General features: G+C 34.2%; 1 protein-coding gene across 3 annotated transcripts in view; it reads right to left on the bottom strand.

The window, feature by feature from the left end:
* The window catches only part of PLPP1 (phospholipid phosphatase 1), a 91,905-nt gene that overhangs the window by 48,157 nt on the left and 24,915 nt on the right, over positions 1–18,833 (bottom strand). The window contains exon 2 of one of the 3 annotated variants that reach the window (XM_037022315.2): positions 9,117–9,271. The exons of the other annotated variants lie outside the window; for them this stretch is intronic. Coding sequence (XP_036878210.1) covers positions 9,117–9,271 — 155 coding nt within the window. The remainder of the gene's footprint in view (positions 1–9,116; positions 9,272–18,833) is intronic. 3 annotated transcript variants of the gene reach the window in all.

Here is an 18,833-nt window from a genome sequence, read left to right as displayed (position 1 = left end):
AACAGAATTCCATTTCTTGTCATGCTAGAAATACAAGTTCATAATATAGCAATAAACTGCCATTTTTAAGACCCTACCTCATTCTCATTCTAAGTATGAAAGCTTAAAGATAACTGACAAGAATGGTGGAGAATTTTTTTAAATTCTTATTTAAAGATGGAACCCATAGGAATCTGACTGCCATAGAGTATTAAGGAATTTTCCAGAAAGCCAGATATGCAACCTAAATTATTTGTAGTTACTGAGAAACACCAAAGTGTTTCACGAATGACTTCTTTATAGGACACTATTTTTTGCTCACTCTTCACAATTAGTGAATAGGTAGTACTCAAAATCACTGCACTGCACTGGACATGTTTATTTTTGTGGCTTACATCACCAATCCTACATACACGCCAATCACAAATGAGTTAGTTTCACATAAGCAGTTCTAAGCTTACACGTTTAACCACAGGTTCTGCTTCTCAAAAAAAACTAAATTTGGAATTTTTAAATATGTGTTTAAAGTAACCACATAACATGTCTAAGAAATTAATTTTACATCAGCTTTCATTAAAAACCCTATAATCCCTTATTCTAAGGCCCAAAGCCCAAAAAAATCCTATTTCTTTCATCACATTTGGTGCCAAAATCCAACCTGAATTTATCTGACAGTAAAACTTAACCTGCACAAATGAAGAAATGACCCTAGCCTTTACTTACCTCACTTACTTTGACTAGTTAGTGTTGACTGAGGTCCTGTACTAAACCTTGCTGAGGGCATGGCATAAAGTACATGAATCATATAACCTTTCAAAAATTCAAAAATATGCAAGAGTAGTAGATAATGGATGTGAACCTATATTTAAATTAAATCTTCACTATTAAAAGATGCCTCTAAATTCAATCAATTTTTTCAGAGCCATAATTTTTAAATGTACTAAAGGTCTCTTGCATAATAAAACTTGAAACAGTAATGGTCCCTTGCATAAAATACACTAAATATATCCCATACATATATTTTCTTAATTATAGGACTGTTGACACAGTCCTATAATTTCAGTTCCTTGGTTTTTCATTGTAAGAACTGAAAACTTGCACTAAATTTCTAAGTACTAACATGTTTTATAAATTTACATCTTCACTAGATTATTAAATCTTACAAAGTAAGTTCTATTTATTAAACTGTCAACCAATTTTATACTTCTTTCCTTTGTTAAGAACCTATGTCTCAAGTCAAAACAAATACTCTTATAAAATGAGTTAACAAATAGATAAATTATATGCATATCTCTGATATTTTACTTCTTATATTGTTATCAGGCAACCTGAATCCTAACAATGAATATATAAATATTTACTAAACATGAGGATAATCATTTGTAGCAATCATTACTAATTATCATTTAGCCAAAGAGCTTTGACGTTTCACCAAATTTTAGGAGCAAATTTTTTTTACAACTTTAAAAAACTTTTAAAAATACAATTTTTTAAAGTGGTTTTAGGTTTATAAAAAACTAAGCAGAAAGTAAAAAGTATACTTCATCTCCACAACCACTATTCTTAATTTTCTCTATCATAAGTATCTTTCACTGGTGTAATGCATTTGTTATACCTGATGAACCAATATTGACACATTATTATTAACTAAACTTCATAGTTTACATTAAGGTTCATTCTTTGTGTTGTAGTTCTATGAGTTTTGAAAAATACATAATGTCATGTATCCACCATTACAATATCATATAGAATAGTTTCACCGGTCCCAAAATCTTCTGTATATCAACTACTCAACCCTCATCTGTCCTCACCGCAGCCCCTGGCAACCACTGATCTTTTTACTGTCTCCATAGTTTTGCCTTTTCCAGAATGCCAGACTGCTGGAATCATATAGTATATAGCTTTTCAGATTGGCTTCCTTCATTTAACAATATGCACCTACGGGTCTTCCGTGTCTTTTACGGCTGGATAGCTCACTTCTTTTCAGCACTGAATAATATTCCATTATATGGATGTACCACCATTTATTCATTCACCTACTGAAAGACATCTCAGGTGCTTCCAAGTTTTGTCAATTATGAATAAAACTGCTACAAACATTGTGTGCTAGTTTTTATAGATACTGTTTTTAATTTATTTGGGTACATACCTAGGAGCATAACTGATCAATCATATGGTAACACTGTTTAATTTTTTAAGAAACTGCCAAACTGTCTTCCAAAGTGGCCGTGCTATTTTACATTCCCAACAGCAATGAATGAGAACTTCCATTACTCCACATCCTCACCAACATTTGGTATTGTCAGTGTTTTGGATTTTAGCCATTCTAATAGATGTACAGTGTCATCTCGTTTTAATTTACAATTCCTTACTGAAGTATGAGATTGGGCATCTTCTCATATGCTTATTTGTCATTCGAGTATCTTCTTTGGTGAGGTGTGTCTCTGTTCAGATCTTTTCTCACTTTTTAATTGGGTTGATACAAGTCTTTTACCAAATGTGTGTTTTATTAGTATTTTCCCCAGTCTGTGGCTTTACAGAGAAGAGAGTGTTAGCTTTTAGCTTTAATTAAGTCCAGCTTATCAATTATTTCTCTTATGAACCATGCTTTTTATGTCATTAGATAAAAACTCTGCCAAATCCAAGGTGTGAAGTTATTTTTCATCACAAAAAAAGTTCAAAGAACTAATGCCACAAGTTCAACTCAATGTCCTAATTTCTTAGGACCTAAAAAGGTAAAATACATTAACATCCCCTGCTAGTTTTCAAAATAGTATTCATGAAAGAGGGAAATAAGTGAAATATTAATACAAATGCCTTCAAGTTAGTTTTTTATCTAAAGTATGGCAGATAATACACTGCAATATTCTGCCTTCAAATCCTTTGGTCCGCAATAGAAAAACACAGGTATTGTCTGTGCTAATATTTCACATATTCAGAGATGAAAGGTGTGTTTAAAAAGAAGGATTTGGTCTATATTACAAAAAAAGTTAGGAATTAATGGAAAGGAGACAAATTTGACTTTTCTCATATATTTTTAAGTAACTATATATTAATCTCATTACATCCATCAAAAATGTATTTGTTTGGCCATTCTGCCAATTCAATGTTTAACAAATCAAAAAATATGTCACTTTTTCTTGAAAAAGTATAGGGGAGGGAAGTAACTGATTCCAAGTTTAGATAGTTAGAAGACTTAATTTCTGGTAGTAAACAATATGAACATTTTAATTTCATTTGTCTTCTTATCATTCACTGATGAAGCACATTTAGCAGAAAGAGCTTTTAGGGCTTCTCAAAAATTAGAATTCTCATCAAGGAATAACACTTAACCCACTGAAATCTTGCAGATTTGTCAAAATACCAGCAGTAGAAAAAGTTAGAAGATATTGTCTAGTAATTTAGCAGAGCAATATTCAGCATGTAAAGCAACAGCTCTTCACCAGTTAACCTTAGCAAAGACATTCCATAACATGCCCTAAAACTATTTTTAAGATTATTTGATAAGCAGCTTTTTTTCCCACTGAATCCCTTAAAGGGCCATAGCATTTAGGAAAACAGTGGAATTCCATAAGCTTGACTAATGTGAAACTATCAGATATTCCGTTTTCATTATTGGCATTATATACTCAATATTTATATAACTTGTCTTTCCTTTAAGTTCATCCAATATAAATTAAAATTTATCAAGATATTTTCAGTGTTCTATAAAACAGATGAACAAATTCTTAATATACTAAATTTACACATTACCTCATCCAAAGGTAGCATGAAAAGCAGTTTTAAACAAAGAAAACACCTATGATATGGCAAATAACTTTAGGATGGATCTGATGTTAATTCATTTTGTGACAAATATATAGAGAAAGGTGCTTAAAAGAACAGATTAAATCACTGCTTTCCATAAAGATGCAGACAGGAAACACAGTTCCACATGGGAATAAGGAACAAAACTTTTTTCCAACCTAAGAGATCAAGTTCCATAATACTATATTTCTTTAATTCTAATAGATATTTCCCCTCTATTTTAAGATCTCTCTAATCAGAATATATATTCAATATAATAGTGTCCAATTTTTTTCCTGAAAAGCTGTTATTAACAAGATACCTGGTACTAAGCAATGATTTGGAAATGTGGTATATTTCTAAAGAGTTAAGGTGAATTTTCACAGTAATTATTAAACATATATGACAATCTTACTCCATTTCACATTTAGTCAGTTTTCATTAAATTTTTCTACCTTTTATTTATTAAACACTTATTAAATACCAAGAACTGTGCTTGGCAGTAATGATACAATGGAGCAAAACAGACCATCCCTACCTTAGCAAAGCTTGTTGCCTTGAACCTGTTGGAATGTAATGGGGAAAAGGCAGCACAGCACCTACGTCAACATGAAACAAAGAGGTTACAACATCCAAGTGTGGGCCATGGTCTGTTTTGATACCAGCTTCCTGGTCTAGTAAGCGAAAGAGTGGCAAGAGAGACTTGCTTTGCCATAAAACCCAATAAACACCAATGTCGTCCTATAGGGCAGGTTATTCATGGCCATATTGTTATAAATAATACTTTAGTTCTATATTACTTACAGCTTATAAAAATAAAAGTATTAACCCATCCATTCCTTCTTCCTTATGACTGGCAATTTCCTATTACCAGTCATTATCTAAGTAGTTACTCAAAAATAGTAAATTGGACTTCAGTTACCTTCTTTGGGACAGTCACCCTAAAGAAATATGCCAGAAGACTATACCAAAGAACTTCAGAAAATTCACATAGCCACAGTAAATGATCTCCCTCATCTTCTCAAACATTATCAAATCTCAAACTTTATAGATGCAGTATTCCCTAACAATGAAACCAAAAAAAGTTATTCTGCATTGTCTTTTTCCTCAGGTGTTATTAACTTGAAAGCAATTACAATAGTTGAAATATATCAAAAACAGAAATATTTCTTCCAAATCATATTCTATCTTTCAAAACTGTATTATCTACTTAATATATTACATTAATAATACTTATAGCAAAAATCTGAGGAATAACTTATGTTAGAAAATACTTGTGCTGAATGCTATATAAAAGCCAGGCATTTTTTTGTTATATGCACCTAGGCACAACAGCTTAGAAGGATAATCCAAAGTACATTATTCTAAATTTTGGTTTAAGATGCTATTGACATTTCTGTATTTTTAATTCACTAAATTTCCCAACTAAAAACTGGAATAATTCACATCCTAGAGTAAGGAAATTTTATAGACAAACACTTCAAATAATGAAGACAAAATATAATTTCAAATAATGCATACTCTGGAATGAATTTAGAGTAGAACACTTTTGCACTAAGTTAGACACATGTTTACATATATGTTCTTCTATCATGACCTAACAGCTTAATATACAATATAGAGTTAAGATGAGGTTCATCATTAATGACAGATCAAGACAGATACTCTCTCCTTGACCAAACTCTAGTTAGGCTCTTCAAGCCCTTTTCTCAATTAGGCTTTTACCTTGGCTGTGTGTCAAGCTTTTCACACTTGATACCTGATCAAGTTCCTTATACCCCACTTTTGATATTTAGTCCTGGTATGCCTTTAACAAGAATCCTGTTATGTCACTTTAGCAAGAACCTTCCTATCGTTGATGTCTTGTCCTAGTATTTTCCGTCTACTGACTCCCGCACCAGCTCCATGGCTATAAAGCCCCACTGGTCCTGCATTTGGAGTTAGCTCTGCCTCTCAACCCTACTGCCATAGTCTTAAATAAAGTCTTCCTCACCATTTTAACCAATGTCAAGCTAATGTTTTCTTTAACAATAGAAACCTTGCTTCCAAATCCTCAGTAAACATTGACTGGCTGACTGAAAGAAGGGGAAAAAGTAAAACTTTTTTATTGAAATTAATCTATGACAATCAACATCTGAGTACTGAATTGTGTTCAAGTCACTATGTCTGTGGAGTGAAAGATGGAAAGACAAGTCTACAACAAAGATTAGACTGGCCTTTGTACTCTGGTTCCTTGGAATTTCCTGAGTAATAAGAGTGTCTTTGTTATTCATGACCCTGCTGGATCACACCTGAGAGCTGATGCTGACAAGAAGACTCAGGATGAGATCTGGTCACCAGAAAGATCAACCAAGTGATTAAGAGATACCGGGCTTTGAACCCCAGGGAGGGGAATGAGACTCAATCACACAGCCAATAAATGAGTCTCTCACATCTACATAATTAAATCCCAATAAAAACATCAGCCACTGAAGCTTGATGAAGCTTCCTGGTTGGCAAATACTAGGAGGGTGCTGCTAGGAGGGTGACAAGCCCTGATTCCAGGAGCAGGGAGTGCAGATGCTCTGCATTCAGACTCCCCCCAACTCCCAGACCTGAACTCATGTGTATCTTCATTTGGCTGGTCCTGATTTGTATCTTTCACAACAAAACTATAATCATAGAAGTATAGCTTTTTAATGAGTTCTGTGAGTCATTCTAGCGATTTACTAAACCTAAGGGGATCATGGGAAACTCAAATGTGTAGCCAGCTGATCAGAAGTCCAGGTGGCCAGCAGACCCTCACACCTGTGGCTAGCATCTGAAGTGAGGGCAGTCTTGTTTGGCAGGACAGGGTGATGGGAATCCGTGGGCTTGTAGCCAGTTGTTCAAAGTGTGGGTGACCTGGGGACCCTCAAACTTACAGCTGACAACTAAAGTGAGGGCATTCTTATTGGGGGCTATGAGCCTAAACCTCTGGAATCAGATACTAATTCCAAGTGGTCAGCATCAGAACTGGATTACAGTATGCTGTAAAATTCAAGATAAACTTTGTCTTCAAGGAGTTACATGTTTATCTGTAGGTCCACTCAAGTCCATCTAGAACAAGAAGTGGAGCTTCGATTTTGATTTATTGTGCATTTTCAAAATACCATTATTTGAATCTTTTCTTTTGGCACTTTCTTGGAGACAGACAAAATTAAACCAACACACAGAACAATTAAGCTTCCAGAATAACTATGTGAAAATGAACATATAGTTTTGTTAGGATGGCCACAAAAAACACTCTTCATACTATTATTTTAGGCTAGACATTTTTTACTATAAGATTATACCAGAGAGTAATCAAGACATAAGAGCAGTTACTGATTGTCAGTATTTAAGTCAATGTAAAATAACCTACTGAACATATATAAGAGTTTTCTATTCACAAATTATATACATTTTATACTACAGAAAAAGCATATATTTTCATTGCAATATAGGAATTTTGGATTTAACACTAACTTTACTGTGATTTTCATTATTTTTTAAGTTTACAAATTCAAGCTTTTATCTTTTTCTAGATATGCAAAAATTTACAAAAGTAATGTACAAAGAATTGCAGAGGAAGAAGGCAAACCTCCTGAAGCCAGAAGAGGAGGGAAATAAAATTTGGTCTCAAATAAAAAGGGGACCTTAAAACCCAAAAAGAAACTTTAAGCCAAAAAACATAGAAATCTATATAATTTTCTCTATGCTGCATCTTTTTTGATTAGCTGATGAAGAAACGATACAGAATGCATTTTTTTTAAAAAGATTATGGACCTCAGATTGTAAAAATTAAATCACTAAAGGAAATAATATCAAAATGTTAACAGTAGTTGTCAGGTAGCAGGACTACGGTTGATTCTTTTTCTTTTCTCCTTTATAACAAATTTTCTTAAATTCATATGTATAATTTTTATAATTAAACTTTCTTTATGAAAAAGATGTAATGTACCAAGTCAAATAACTAAAAGCAACAGCCTGATCCTGAAGCAGTTAGCTCTCAAGTATAGGGCCAATTTTTCAAAAACCTTTTCTGTCAATAGCTGCTCAAAATGATGACTACGACAAATACCTTGTACTTCATACAAGTACTGTAACACTGTCTTTTATCACCTAAATGGCAGTACTGTATGCTTTACTCTATTTCATAAGGCTAAAATAGAAGTTACCAATTATGATGGAATTCACTTCTTAGGCAAAAAGTGAGTATCTCTTTAAACTAAGTCGCAGGTTTTTCTCCCGCTTTACTTCTATAAAAGTGGGTTATAATCAAATTAGAATATAGACTATATATAGTAATATTTAATATACCTTGGAAAATAACAGAATTCAAGTCCCCGTCACCTTCAGAATACTGTGCCAAAGACTGTCAGAAACAAAAAAATCTGCTAACTAAAAAACAAAGTCAACTCAGATATAAAATAGAAAACCAAAGAAACTAGATTATTCTTAGTCGATTTGGAGGCAAGATAGGGAAAGAAAAGCCAGCCTGTCCTACTGTGGAAATAAGGCCGCTGAATTTGTTCACAACAGAAATTTTTTAACTAAACTGTCTGGGGAAGCCAACTGACAAGAAATAGGTGGTCAAAAGAGAAATACGGAATGACCTGCTGTACTCCCAAGACACTCAGGAGGTAAATCTTTACTCTGCTCCTTTTTTTCTAGAGAAGTCATATAAAGAGCCATAGAACAAGGTTCTGGAGTCAGAGCCAAGGATAAGGAAAGTAAACGCAGCATCTCAAGTGCCAATTTTAACCTACTTTGTGAAACAACCTAGAAGTAAAGTTTCCAGTTACCTAAAATAATGAAACCCAATATTATTTTATAAACTGATGATCTAAAGGACAGTATGACTTAGTGATACAATTTTGATGAATTCTGATGATTTTGCTTATTCTTTCTATTGTTTCCTCAAATTTAATAAATAAATCTATCTCCTTTCCTATAACCTCCATTTCTGTTTACTAATATGATAAAACAAGCATAATTTTTGTTTCAGTTGTCATAAAAAAGTTTACTAGGCTTGAGCAAGTGTCTGGGCCCAAGTTTCTTCACTTGTATACTGAAAGGAGTTGGTCCAAATGACTGAAATGAACTCTTCTGTTCCAAAATAATCATTCCATAATTCTTCATTATGACATCAAGTTGTTTTGAGTAACATCCCCCTTCAACAGGAGAAACACCGTCCCTTATTAAAATAGCACCTATATTCCTCAAGCAATCAGTCACCACAGAAACGCAGTTGAAGACAGCACCATGTATTCACTCTCACCCCAGCTCTATCGCTTCACCCAGCCTCCAGCACAGCAAACCCACCACTACCTGCTTATTAATTTACTTACAGAGGAAATGGGTAAACCAAGCCCCACTGTGTTGAGGACAGTGCTTGTGACGGTACTGTCATGGTACGGGTACTGGATGCTGTTGTCTTTACAGAAAAAGCCTCTCTGAAATGGATATATTTGGCCCAAATTTAGAACAGCCATAGGCATGGAAGCTGTTGGGGAAGGGAAAAAAAGACACACATGGTTAAATTCAATTCACTTCTTTAGGAAGTAAAGTCTACTGAATGGGATGCAAAGCTTAACCATATTTTGCCCTTTATGAAAAAGGATCAATACTCCATAATACCCAAGAGTGAAGACTGAGGAAACCATGCAGCATTAGCTTCTCCACATCAGCCCCACTTTAATCAAGTATAAATTCTCTTACTTGCGCTGACCTCTGATTTGAGAGACAATAAAAGAAATACCCAGGGAACAGAGCAAACTTGGTCCATAGTAAAATAAAGTTGAGAAAATAGGAGGCTGCATATTTTACATTTTGTAACTAACTCATTTTTAATTGAATTGTTCAACATCTTAAACATGTTTAAAAAAAGACAAAACTCAATAAATACATTTAATAATATTACAAAAACCAAAAATAGTCAAGGAGGGGAAAGATAAAATTTTCACATTAAAATTTAATAGGGTTAGAAAAAAACAGAAAACATAAGTATATCTGATAATAAAAAAGGGAAGAAAGGAGTCCTTTGTTTCCCAAAACAAATTAAAAATGGTTTTTGTTAGTTGAGGCAAGGCTACAAAATCACTTTAACAAGCTATATAGGAATAATTTTCATTTGGAATTTTTTCACCCAAATAAAATGAAAGACCAAAAGGGAGTCAAATAACTTAAAAGCAGCCTCTTAATATGTGCAAATTTACCATGCTCTTAGGTTTTGTTTTCTACAATTCAAATGTTTAAGCATCTGCTCACTATATATATTCAATACTAGGCTAAGCCACACATACGGGAGAAAATCAGTGTAGAGCAAATGCTACATTCAAGACCCTAAATTGTACATGTAGAAATAAAATAAAATACATATACTAAGGAAACTGTTTAAAAAGTAATACTAAGGTACAACTTTTGAGGAGTGATGAAATATTTCTCTATCTTGATTGTGATGGTAATCCCACAACTTCAGCATTGTTCAAACTCATTGAACTGTACAACAAAAAGTGAACTTTACTATATGTACATTTACAGAAAAAAAAAATACCACGAGAGAAAATATGACTAACTTCTAAAATGGTATAAAAAGGTGCTATAGGAATACAGAGGTCAACATGAACTGCAGTAGTTAGACTATTCAAGAAAAGGCACTGAGTTACAGCTGGTAAACCACAGGCAATGCGGGGCTCAAGGAGAGCATTAAATGGCATAGGGACAGGAGGGCAGCATGATATTGCATCAACAAGAGCACAGAGGAGGGAGTTTTCAAGGTACATAACATTTTATAGCCAAATGTACTGCGTGCTCACACATGCCAAGCACTAGGCCACACTTTAATTCAATCCTTACTTCAACTCTGTGAGAGAGGTACTATTACTTCCCCATTTTTCATATAAAGCTATTATAAGGCTTAGAATGCAGAACCTTTGCTGAAACCAGTAAGTAGTGGCACCAGGATTCCAACACAGTTTGTTGCAACAGTGTACATATGGCCTCCCATGGAAGCAAGGGATCTGGCTAAATTACCATGTTTTAATTGTGATGAAGAAGATATGACTGGAGGGAAGAGGGGCCTGTCCTTTGAAAAAGCTCATACAGTATAAAGTAAATGTCATTAATAAAAACTGAAAGTTAATGGAACAAAATCTTCTTTGCTGCAGATTATTCTTAATTCTCCATTTCTGTGGTTTTTAGGAAGGTTTGGGATTTCTGTATTTGCAAAAAAAAGAATTATGTATTTTAAAAGCAGGCCAAAGAAAGGACTTACCCTATAGGAAATAAAATATATCCTCTTTTACTCAGGGTCAGCGAAACAGGGTAAAATAAAAGGTTCTAGAATTTTTTTTTTATTAGGAAGGGAGTATCTAATAAAGCTTTGAAATAATCCAGTAATTAAGTGATAAGCAGTGTGTTAATAGTGAAAACAGAAAAGGATACATGAAAGAAGTTTTTGAATATAGAAATGACTCAGCATGATGACCGAGCACAATTATTGAGGCAGATCTGAAAGTGACATTTCAAGGGTTCCGAAGTAGGGAGCATGATGGTCCCAGACAGAAATGTGAAGGCGGGGAGACAGGGAAGCTGATCTATGGTGGAAGCAAATTAGGTTAGCGTGGAGAAGACTGCCTTTGGTGGATTATCTGGCACCTTCTTAAATGCTCAGCAGCATCATTCACTCTTCCAAAGCAGCCATAGAGCTCTAATCACACTGAACCATTCGTTGTTGCCTAAACATACTGTTTTCAAAACACTAAGTGGCTTCCTGTATGTTCAGCCTTCTATTAGAGATACTTACTCTCTCATTTTATTTTCAGGTTCCAAGACAAGCACACCCTACTTATCTGTCAAACAGGACATTTTACACCCATCTATCGCACTGTATTTTAAACTGCTTTTGGCATTCTGTCAGCAAAGGCTCTACTCATAGCTGCTGCACACAGGTGGCTCTTATTAAAAACCCCCTGATGGCTAACTGAGTAAAATTCAGGATAAAGATCAGAAGTAGAGAGAGAGATGCAAGTTGATGGCATCAGAGGTGGTGACTTAAGCCAGGAGAATTAAACAGTTCTCAGAGAAAGCCTACAAGACTAACAGAAATAAGACAATCTATATCTGCTAAGGACTAATATCCATAGTGAAGTCATGAAAGGAGACGGCAGGAGAAGGAGGAAGGAGGGAGGACTACATGCTCCAGAGGGTGGGCGCTGCACCCATCTGTTCAGCAGCACATACTGGCACTTCTTTGAACAAAAGAATGAACAACAGAGAAGCAGGACAATGTAATACAAAAGCCAACAGAAGGAGCCTATAGTATCAAGCCTGTATCTAAGTACATGTAGGATGCCAAATGCTAAGACATGAAGGAGAGTAAACCACAGGCAATGCGGGGCTCAAGGAGAGCATTAAATGGCAGAGAACCAAGTGAAGACTATGAGGTCTGAGGACAAAGGGTGCCACTGGTAACCCGCCAGAGAATATATTACACCACCCCCAACTAACAAAACAATATATTTATGAAGAAACTTCAGTAATGAACTTCAATACTGGGCTGTCATTGCCTAGGCATGAATCTCTTTAAGGTAAATATATCACAATGATTTCTTCTGTTGCTCACATTTTATATATACTCAATTGCAAATATGCACCCTTCTGGACTGAATGGTATACCCCCGAAAAATTCTTATGTTGGAGTTCCAACCCCTACTTTTACTATATTTGGAAAGAGGGCTTTTAGGTGATAATGAGGTCATAAGGGAATCCATTAGGATTAGTGGTCCTATAAGTAGAAAAGGAGAGATCTCTCCACTTGCACACACTGAGGAAAGACCACGTACAGATACAGCAAGATGGCCAACTGCAAACCAGGAAAAGCCCTCCCCAGAACCCAACCTGCTGGCATCCTGACCTCAGAATTCCAGCCTCCAGAACTGTGAGAAATCAATTTTGGTTGTTTAAGCCACCTAGTCTATGGTATTTTGTTATGGCAGCTCAAGAAGATTAAGATACATACACACAGATGCATATCTATCTCCCTAAAGAGACACCTCTACTCTAAATAGCAATGGAATATTCTCTATCTGCTATAAAAGATTATTTACAGTGGTAATATTTTAGTATGGTAATGGAAAGTTCTGTGTCAAAGTCAGGTTACAGGAAGATTCTCCTTGAAATAAACCCTTTCATAGGACCAGTATATTCTTTTCTTAATGTATGATGTATACAGAAACTATTTTGACCCTAATCATAATTCCAGGATATTTTTCTCAATTAAAATTCTATTCTTAAGAGAAGTCACTTTTCAAAAGTTCCACCTTGCTAAACACATTTGTTAGTTACTATATGTCTGCTCTTAGTACATCCCTTCTAACATATATTGAGGAAGACAGGTAAATGAATACCTGGAAAGATAAAGATAGATACAAATATATATATAGATAGATATGCATGTTTCCTATGTTCTCCAATTAAGTGATAATTAAAGTCTCTCTCATTTTATATATAGCACATATTTCCTTAAAACATGCTGTTATAAAATATTCCAATGGAATGAATCTAAAATGCATTTTAAACAGTGAGACTGAAATAAATGTTAATTTCTAATATATAGAAGCAAAAGTATAGAAAACCATGTGCCACATTTATTTTTTTGAAATAAAATTCTAGATGTTATTAAAGTCACTATACTGAATTCAGTACCCAATACCTTACCCTATTTTCTCAAAATATTTCATTTTAGACAACAGTATATGCTACAGCACAGGGAAATTCAAATGTCCATTCTTTTGAAAATCTCCTCTCCTTATTCATTCAGACATTTCAAGTCCTATTATATGGCAGCCACGGTGCCAGCAAAGGAAAAAGGAGAGAGACTAAAAGAAGGAATGAGAAAGAGTTCACTAAAAATACTGCAATGAAATCAGGAGATAAGGGCTACAGGAAAATGACATTGCTGTAACTGCAAGCAAGGCTGAAGTTTAGATGATTTAGACAATGCAGCAGTCAGGATCCCCACAGGAGACAGCACCCTCAAATTGGGCAATTTAAGCAGAGCTTAATAAAGGACTAACTACAAGATATGGAAGGTAGACAGCTGCAACTACTCTGGGCCTAAAAGGTACAAAGAGGGATGCTTGGTAGAACTATGACCTCTGGGAGAGCCAAAGTGACAGTATTTGGCAGGAGAATAAGCCCAGCAACCCCACTCTCCTCTTGGTAGTGCTTCCCATTGTCCAAACCGATCTAGAAAACAAAGGACAAAGTCAACCTCTTGGCACTCAGAGTAGGACGGACAGTCATGATAGCAAGTCCACATGAGGAAACAAGATATCTAGAACCAGGAAACAAGAGAAGGTAAGAGCAGTTCAGGTCTCACCATGGAACAGGTGGCAACTAAAAGTGGCAACTCAGGAGAGTTTTATAAAGGAATCATTGATGGAATCTATATTGAGAGTATACATTAAAGTTTGGACTTTATTCTGAGGGTAACAGGAGATGCACAATCCAACTGCTTCAACTGGAGGGAAAAACTCTGAGAAGAGCTACATAAAGGAAAAAGCAGTGTGAAATTAGAATAGAGGGAAATTCCAGAGGTAAGAAATACTAGTATATAAGATAGATGTTGAGTGCCTGAAGTAAAGAAATAATTGTGGGAATAGGAAGAAGAAACATTCTAAAAATGTTTAGGAGATTGTTCCTATAGAACTATGGACCAAATTCTGCCTATGTATATATACATGGATGTGTGTCTGTGTCTCTCTTAAATACATATATAAACACATACACACCTACTCTCAGCCTTTGGTATCTATGCAGAATACATTTTCCATTTTCCTTTACCCTCAATATTTTACTATCTGATAGTATTCACTCCACAATCCTGTTCACAGTAAGTAATTTAAGGAATATTTTTGAATGAATAAAAGAACAAATGAATAAGCAAAAGCCTCTGAGGCACATGTATAATCATCTTGCATTAAACCATAAACTTGGGTCCTGAAACATTAAGTGATTTTCTTTACAAAAGACTCAAGTTAAACCAAACAGACCAAGAAAAAACCATAAAACAAAAACAAGAAAACAGGTTAATGAGCTAAAATACAAAACATGCTACAGAAGCACTTACAATTCTATATTCTATCAATTATTTCTCGAGCTTGTTTTCCACTGGGAATACAAGGTACTAACAAATAAAGATAAACAGACTGACAGACCCAAGTTCATTGCTAACAGAAATTTATAATTCACAAACTCCTTGGATCTTAAAAGCAATGTTTGTACAGTCCAGTATCACCTCCATGCAAAGCTTCAGAGATAGCTATTGTAAAAGCACCTCCAGCAGCACCTCTCAACTCTTTTCTGAAGAAGAAAACAGGCTGGGACCCAATTCAATCCTCTTTACTGATCCACCCAAAACAAAGACCCACAACTTCCCTGCAAGAAAGCAGAAGGATCATATTTCCAACTGAAATGATAAAGAACACAGAGTAATAATACTTCAAAACAGGACTGTACAAATAATTAACAATCAGCGCCAGATCCATCTTTTACCAGTCTCTTCTCAAGAACCACCAGAAACAATCAGATCTGAAATTGTATAAGACACAGATTTACAATATTGGATTTCCAATCTCAGCATCCATTCTGAACATCTTCAAAACTAGCAAAGGATTTGTTCCAAGATTCGCATGTAAAATGTCTTCACAAATTGTACTTCATAATACATACTATAATGTGCACTTTCAGTAAAAAGGATAAATCATAATATGGTCTCTTATTCACTAGTAAAAAATACTTGCTTTCACCAGAAGCACCTAAAATTATCAGGGCAGCCTAGCTTACAAGACTCTTAAATAGCAATCCTGCTAGTCTTGTAGCAATTTATAAATCTGAATCACAAAACACAAACATGTTTAAGAGAAAGGTTTACTTTATAGTGAAAAAATTAATACCATGGTCGTTTCTGGATTTACAGTGAGTCCTTAGTTTCACTACTGAAAAGAAACAGTTAATCATCTTCCATGGCCCTTCTCATGTATGTCCAAGAAGAATGGAAACTAACATGTACTGAGCACTCTATTATAAGTCACTATCATGCTAAGGCAGTTGCACATACATTACAACAGTATGTTATCTTCATATGAAAACATATTTATACTTCAGATTTCCTATCATAAAATCTAGAAAAAAAGTTTAAAACCTAATCAATAATGAGTGTGATCTCACACATAGAAATATACCCAATATATTGTTAAGTAGGCAAAGTAATCTGTAAAGACATTCAGTAAAATTTCATTTATAAGTAACAGTTATTTGCATTTATGCCTAAATATACATTGGAAAGCCCAGAAGAATATATAACCAGCTTCTAAGTAGTTATCTCCAGAGACAGTATTAATACAAACTTGGTAAAAAGAATTCCTTTCCTACTGTATATTCTTTCATGTTTGATATTTTATAATAAAACAAAAGATCAAGATCATTAATTATGAATTTTTTTAATGCTTTATTACAATGAAAAAGTTTTTTGCTGTGTTTCCTGAAATTATGCTATACGTGCAACATACCTGAAAAATCCCTATCTATGGTAAAGCGAATGAAACCAGGGCAAAGGAAAAGCTTATTTTTCTATTCTGTTTAAAACAAAAAACAAAGCAAAAGAAATTGGCTTTAATGCCTGATTGATAGGATCTCAGAGAAATAGGCCTATTGTGAAAAAATTATTTCTGGCAATTTCCTCTCGCAATTTTTGAGAGCTATGACGATCTATCACATATGAATCATTAATAACTGTAAGTCTAATATACAAAGAGTGTACAAGACAAAGTTTTTCATCTTAAAAATTTCATTAAAATGTTTAGGCCATTTAAGAAAATCCTATTATATAGAGAGTGAAAATAATCCTCAGGATCATTTCAGAGACAGTCAAACATAAGCCATTATGTATACATTTATTTTAGTCACCACTTCCTGATAAATCTTATAAAAATAATGGCACTCAGGCAGATCATTCTAAAAGGGTGGCACTATCTTTTTAATTATATAACAAGAAAAAGAATACAGATCTTCCTTGACTTAATGATAGGGTTACATCCTGACAAACCCACTGTAAGTTGAAAATGCCTTAAGTCAAAAATGCATTTAATTCACCCAATCTACCAAACCTCATAGCTTAACCTGGCCTATCTTAAACATGCTCAGAACTCTTACATTAGCCTACAGTGGGGCAAAATCATCTAACACAAATCCTATTTTATAATAAAGCGTTGAATACTTCATGTAATTTACTGAATACTATACTAAAAGTGAGTAACTGAATGGTTCTGCAGGTACAGAATGGTTCTTAGGTACATTATGGTTGTTTACCGTCATGATCACACGGCTGACTGCCACGCCCAGCATCTCAGGCACATTTCATAAACAGATCACTAGCCATGGAAAAGATCAGAATCCAGAATTCTGTATATGGTTTCTACTGAATGCATATTGCTTTCACACCATCAGAAAGTTTAAAAATCATAAATCAAACCATCAAAAAAAAAGTCAGCGCTGTCTTTATTACTCTAGCGAGCCTTTTAAGTGTTTTATTTTGAAAAATCTCAAAACCGATTACACACTAACATAAACCAGCCTTACTCTGATGGAGGAGAGAGAACAGAAAGTAAACAATTTTATTTAGGGCAGTGCCGACCAACAGAATTTTCTGTGATGACATAACTGTCTAATACAATGTGTTGTCCAACATAGTAGCCACTAGCCCCATGTGGCTGAGCACTTAATATATAGCTAGCAAGTATAAGCACTGATTTTTTACCTTTACTTAATTTTAATTAATTTCACCTTAAATTGCTACATATGGCTAGAGACTCTCATACCAGATAATGCACATGTAGAGGGTTAAATATAAACTAAGAGGTTGAGAGCCATCAAATTTCTAAATTATATTAACATTTAACACATAACTTAAGAGGAAATAATTATGAAGTACTTGGGTACACACAGGTTTTACTGTGAGCCAGGACCCAGAATAAAATTCCTCTATATACACACACTTTTGACCTGCTTCCTTTGAAGACCCTCTCCTCTAAAACATACAACCTTTTGCCATATAGTTTCACAACCTACACACCCACTCTCCAAAAAGGTTATCAATGGATACTTCTATTATAAAGGTATAAGAAAATACAATAAAAATAATATCCTAAAGCCACATACCAAAGTGATAAGTAGAATATGACCTCAAAGAAGACTAGAATTAATGCACCTTGATATTTCTACATCTTCCCCTTAATTCCTCTTCCTTCCTCCCTCTCTTCCCAATTTTACCCTTTTCCCATCATCCCTCTTTGCTCTCTTGATGTAAGCTCCTTATTTGGCTATATTACAGAAATAAAGTCATTTTTAGTATTACTTGTTCTTATTGCAATTTTATGTTTCCTGTTCTAATTTCTAAAGCAGAAGTTTACTTCCTTAAGAAAAAGTGAAAACATTTGTTGAATACCTACTATTTGCCAGGGATTTACCTAAATATTATCTCTAATTCTAACAATCCTATGAAGGGAAAAGTCCCCCAAAATCTGTATATTTGAAAATTTAATAGTCACCAAGTCATAGGTCAAGAATCATCAAAATGTAAATCACAAAATAGTCTGAAATGAACAAAAAGACAAACATAAACAACTAAATATTTACTATACATGAAAATGTAGTCTTTAATTTATACATTAGAAATTAATGAAACAAACATGTAATACAATAACTTATTTTTTAAAAGCTTAAGAAAGTGAAATAAATACAAAATGGAAATTAATAGAAAACAAAGGATAAATCAGATCAACAAACCAAATGAGTTTACAGGTCAATGAAATGATGAGTCTTGTTAAAGGTTTAAGAAAACACAAATACAGTAAATTATTAATATTTTTAAAGGGCATTAACTATATTTCTGGGCTAACACTTCTCAGAAAGAGACACTAAGTAACTCACCCAAGTGTACATAGTTTGTGGGTGTGTACTAGGGTAGATAACAAGTATTACACAGTTAGTAAAGAAGGGAAGCA

Source organism: Manis javanica, chromosome 1 (genome assembly GCF_040802235.1).
Source record: "Manis javanica isolate MJ-LG chromosome 1, MJ_LKY, whole genome shotgun sequence".
In the NCBI taxonomy this organism is placed as follows: domain Eukaryota; kingdom Metazoa; phylum Chordata; class Mammalia; order Pholidota; family Manidae; genus Manis; species Manis javanica.
Note: the sequence above shows the minus strand (reverse complement) of the source record. Positions and strands in the feature narration are given on the sequence as shown.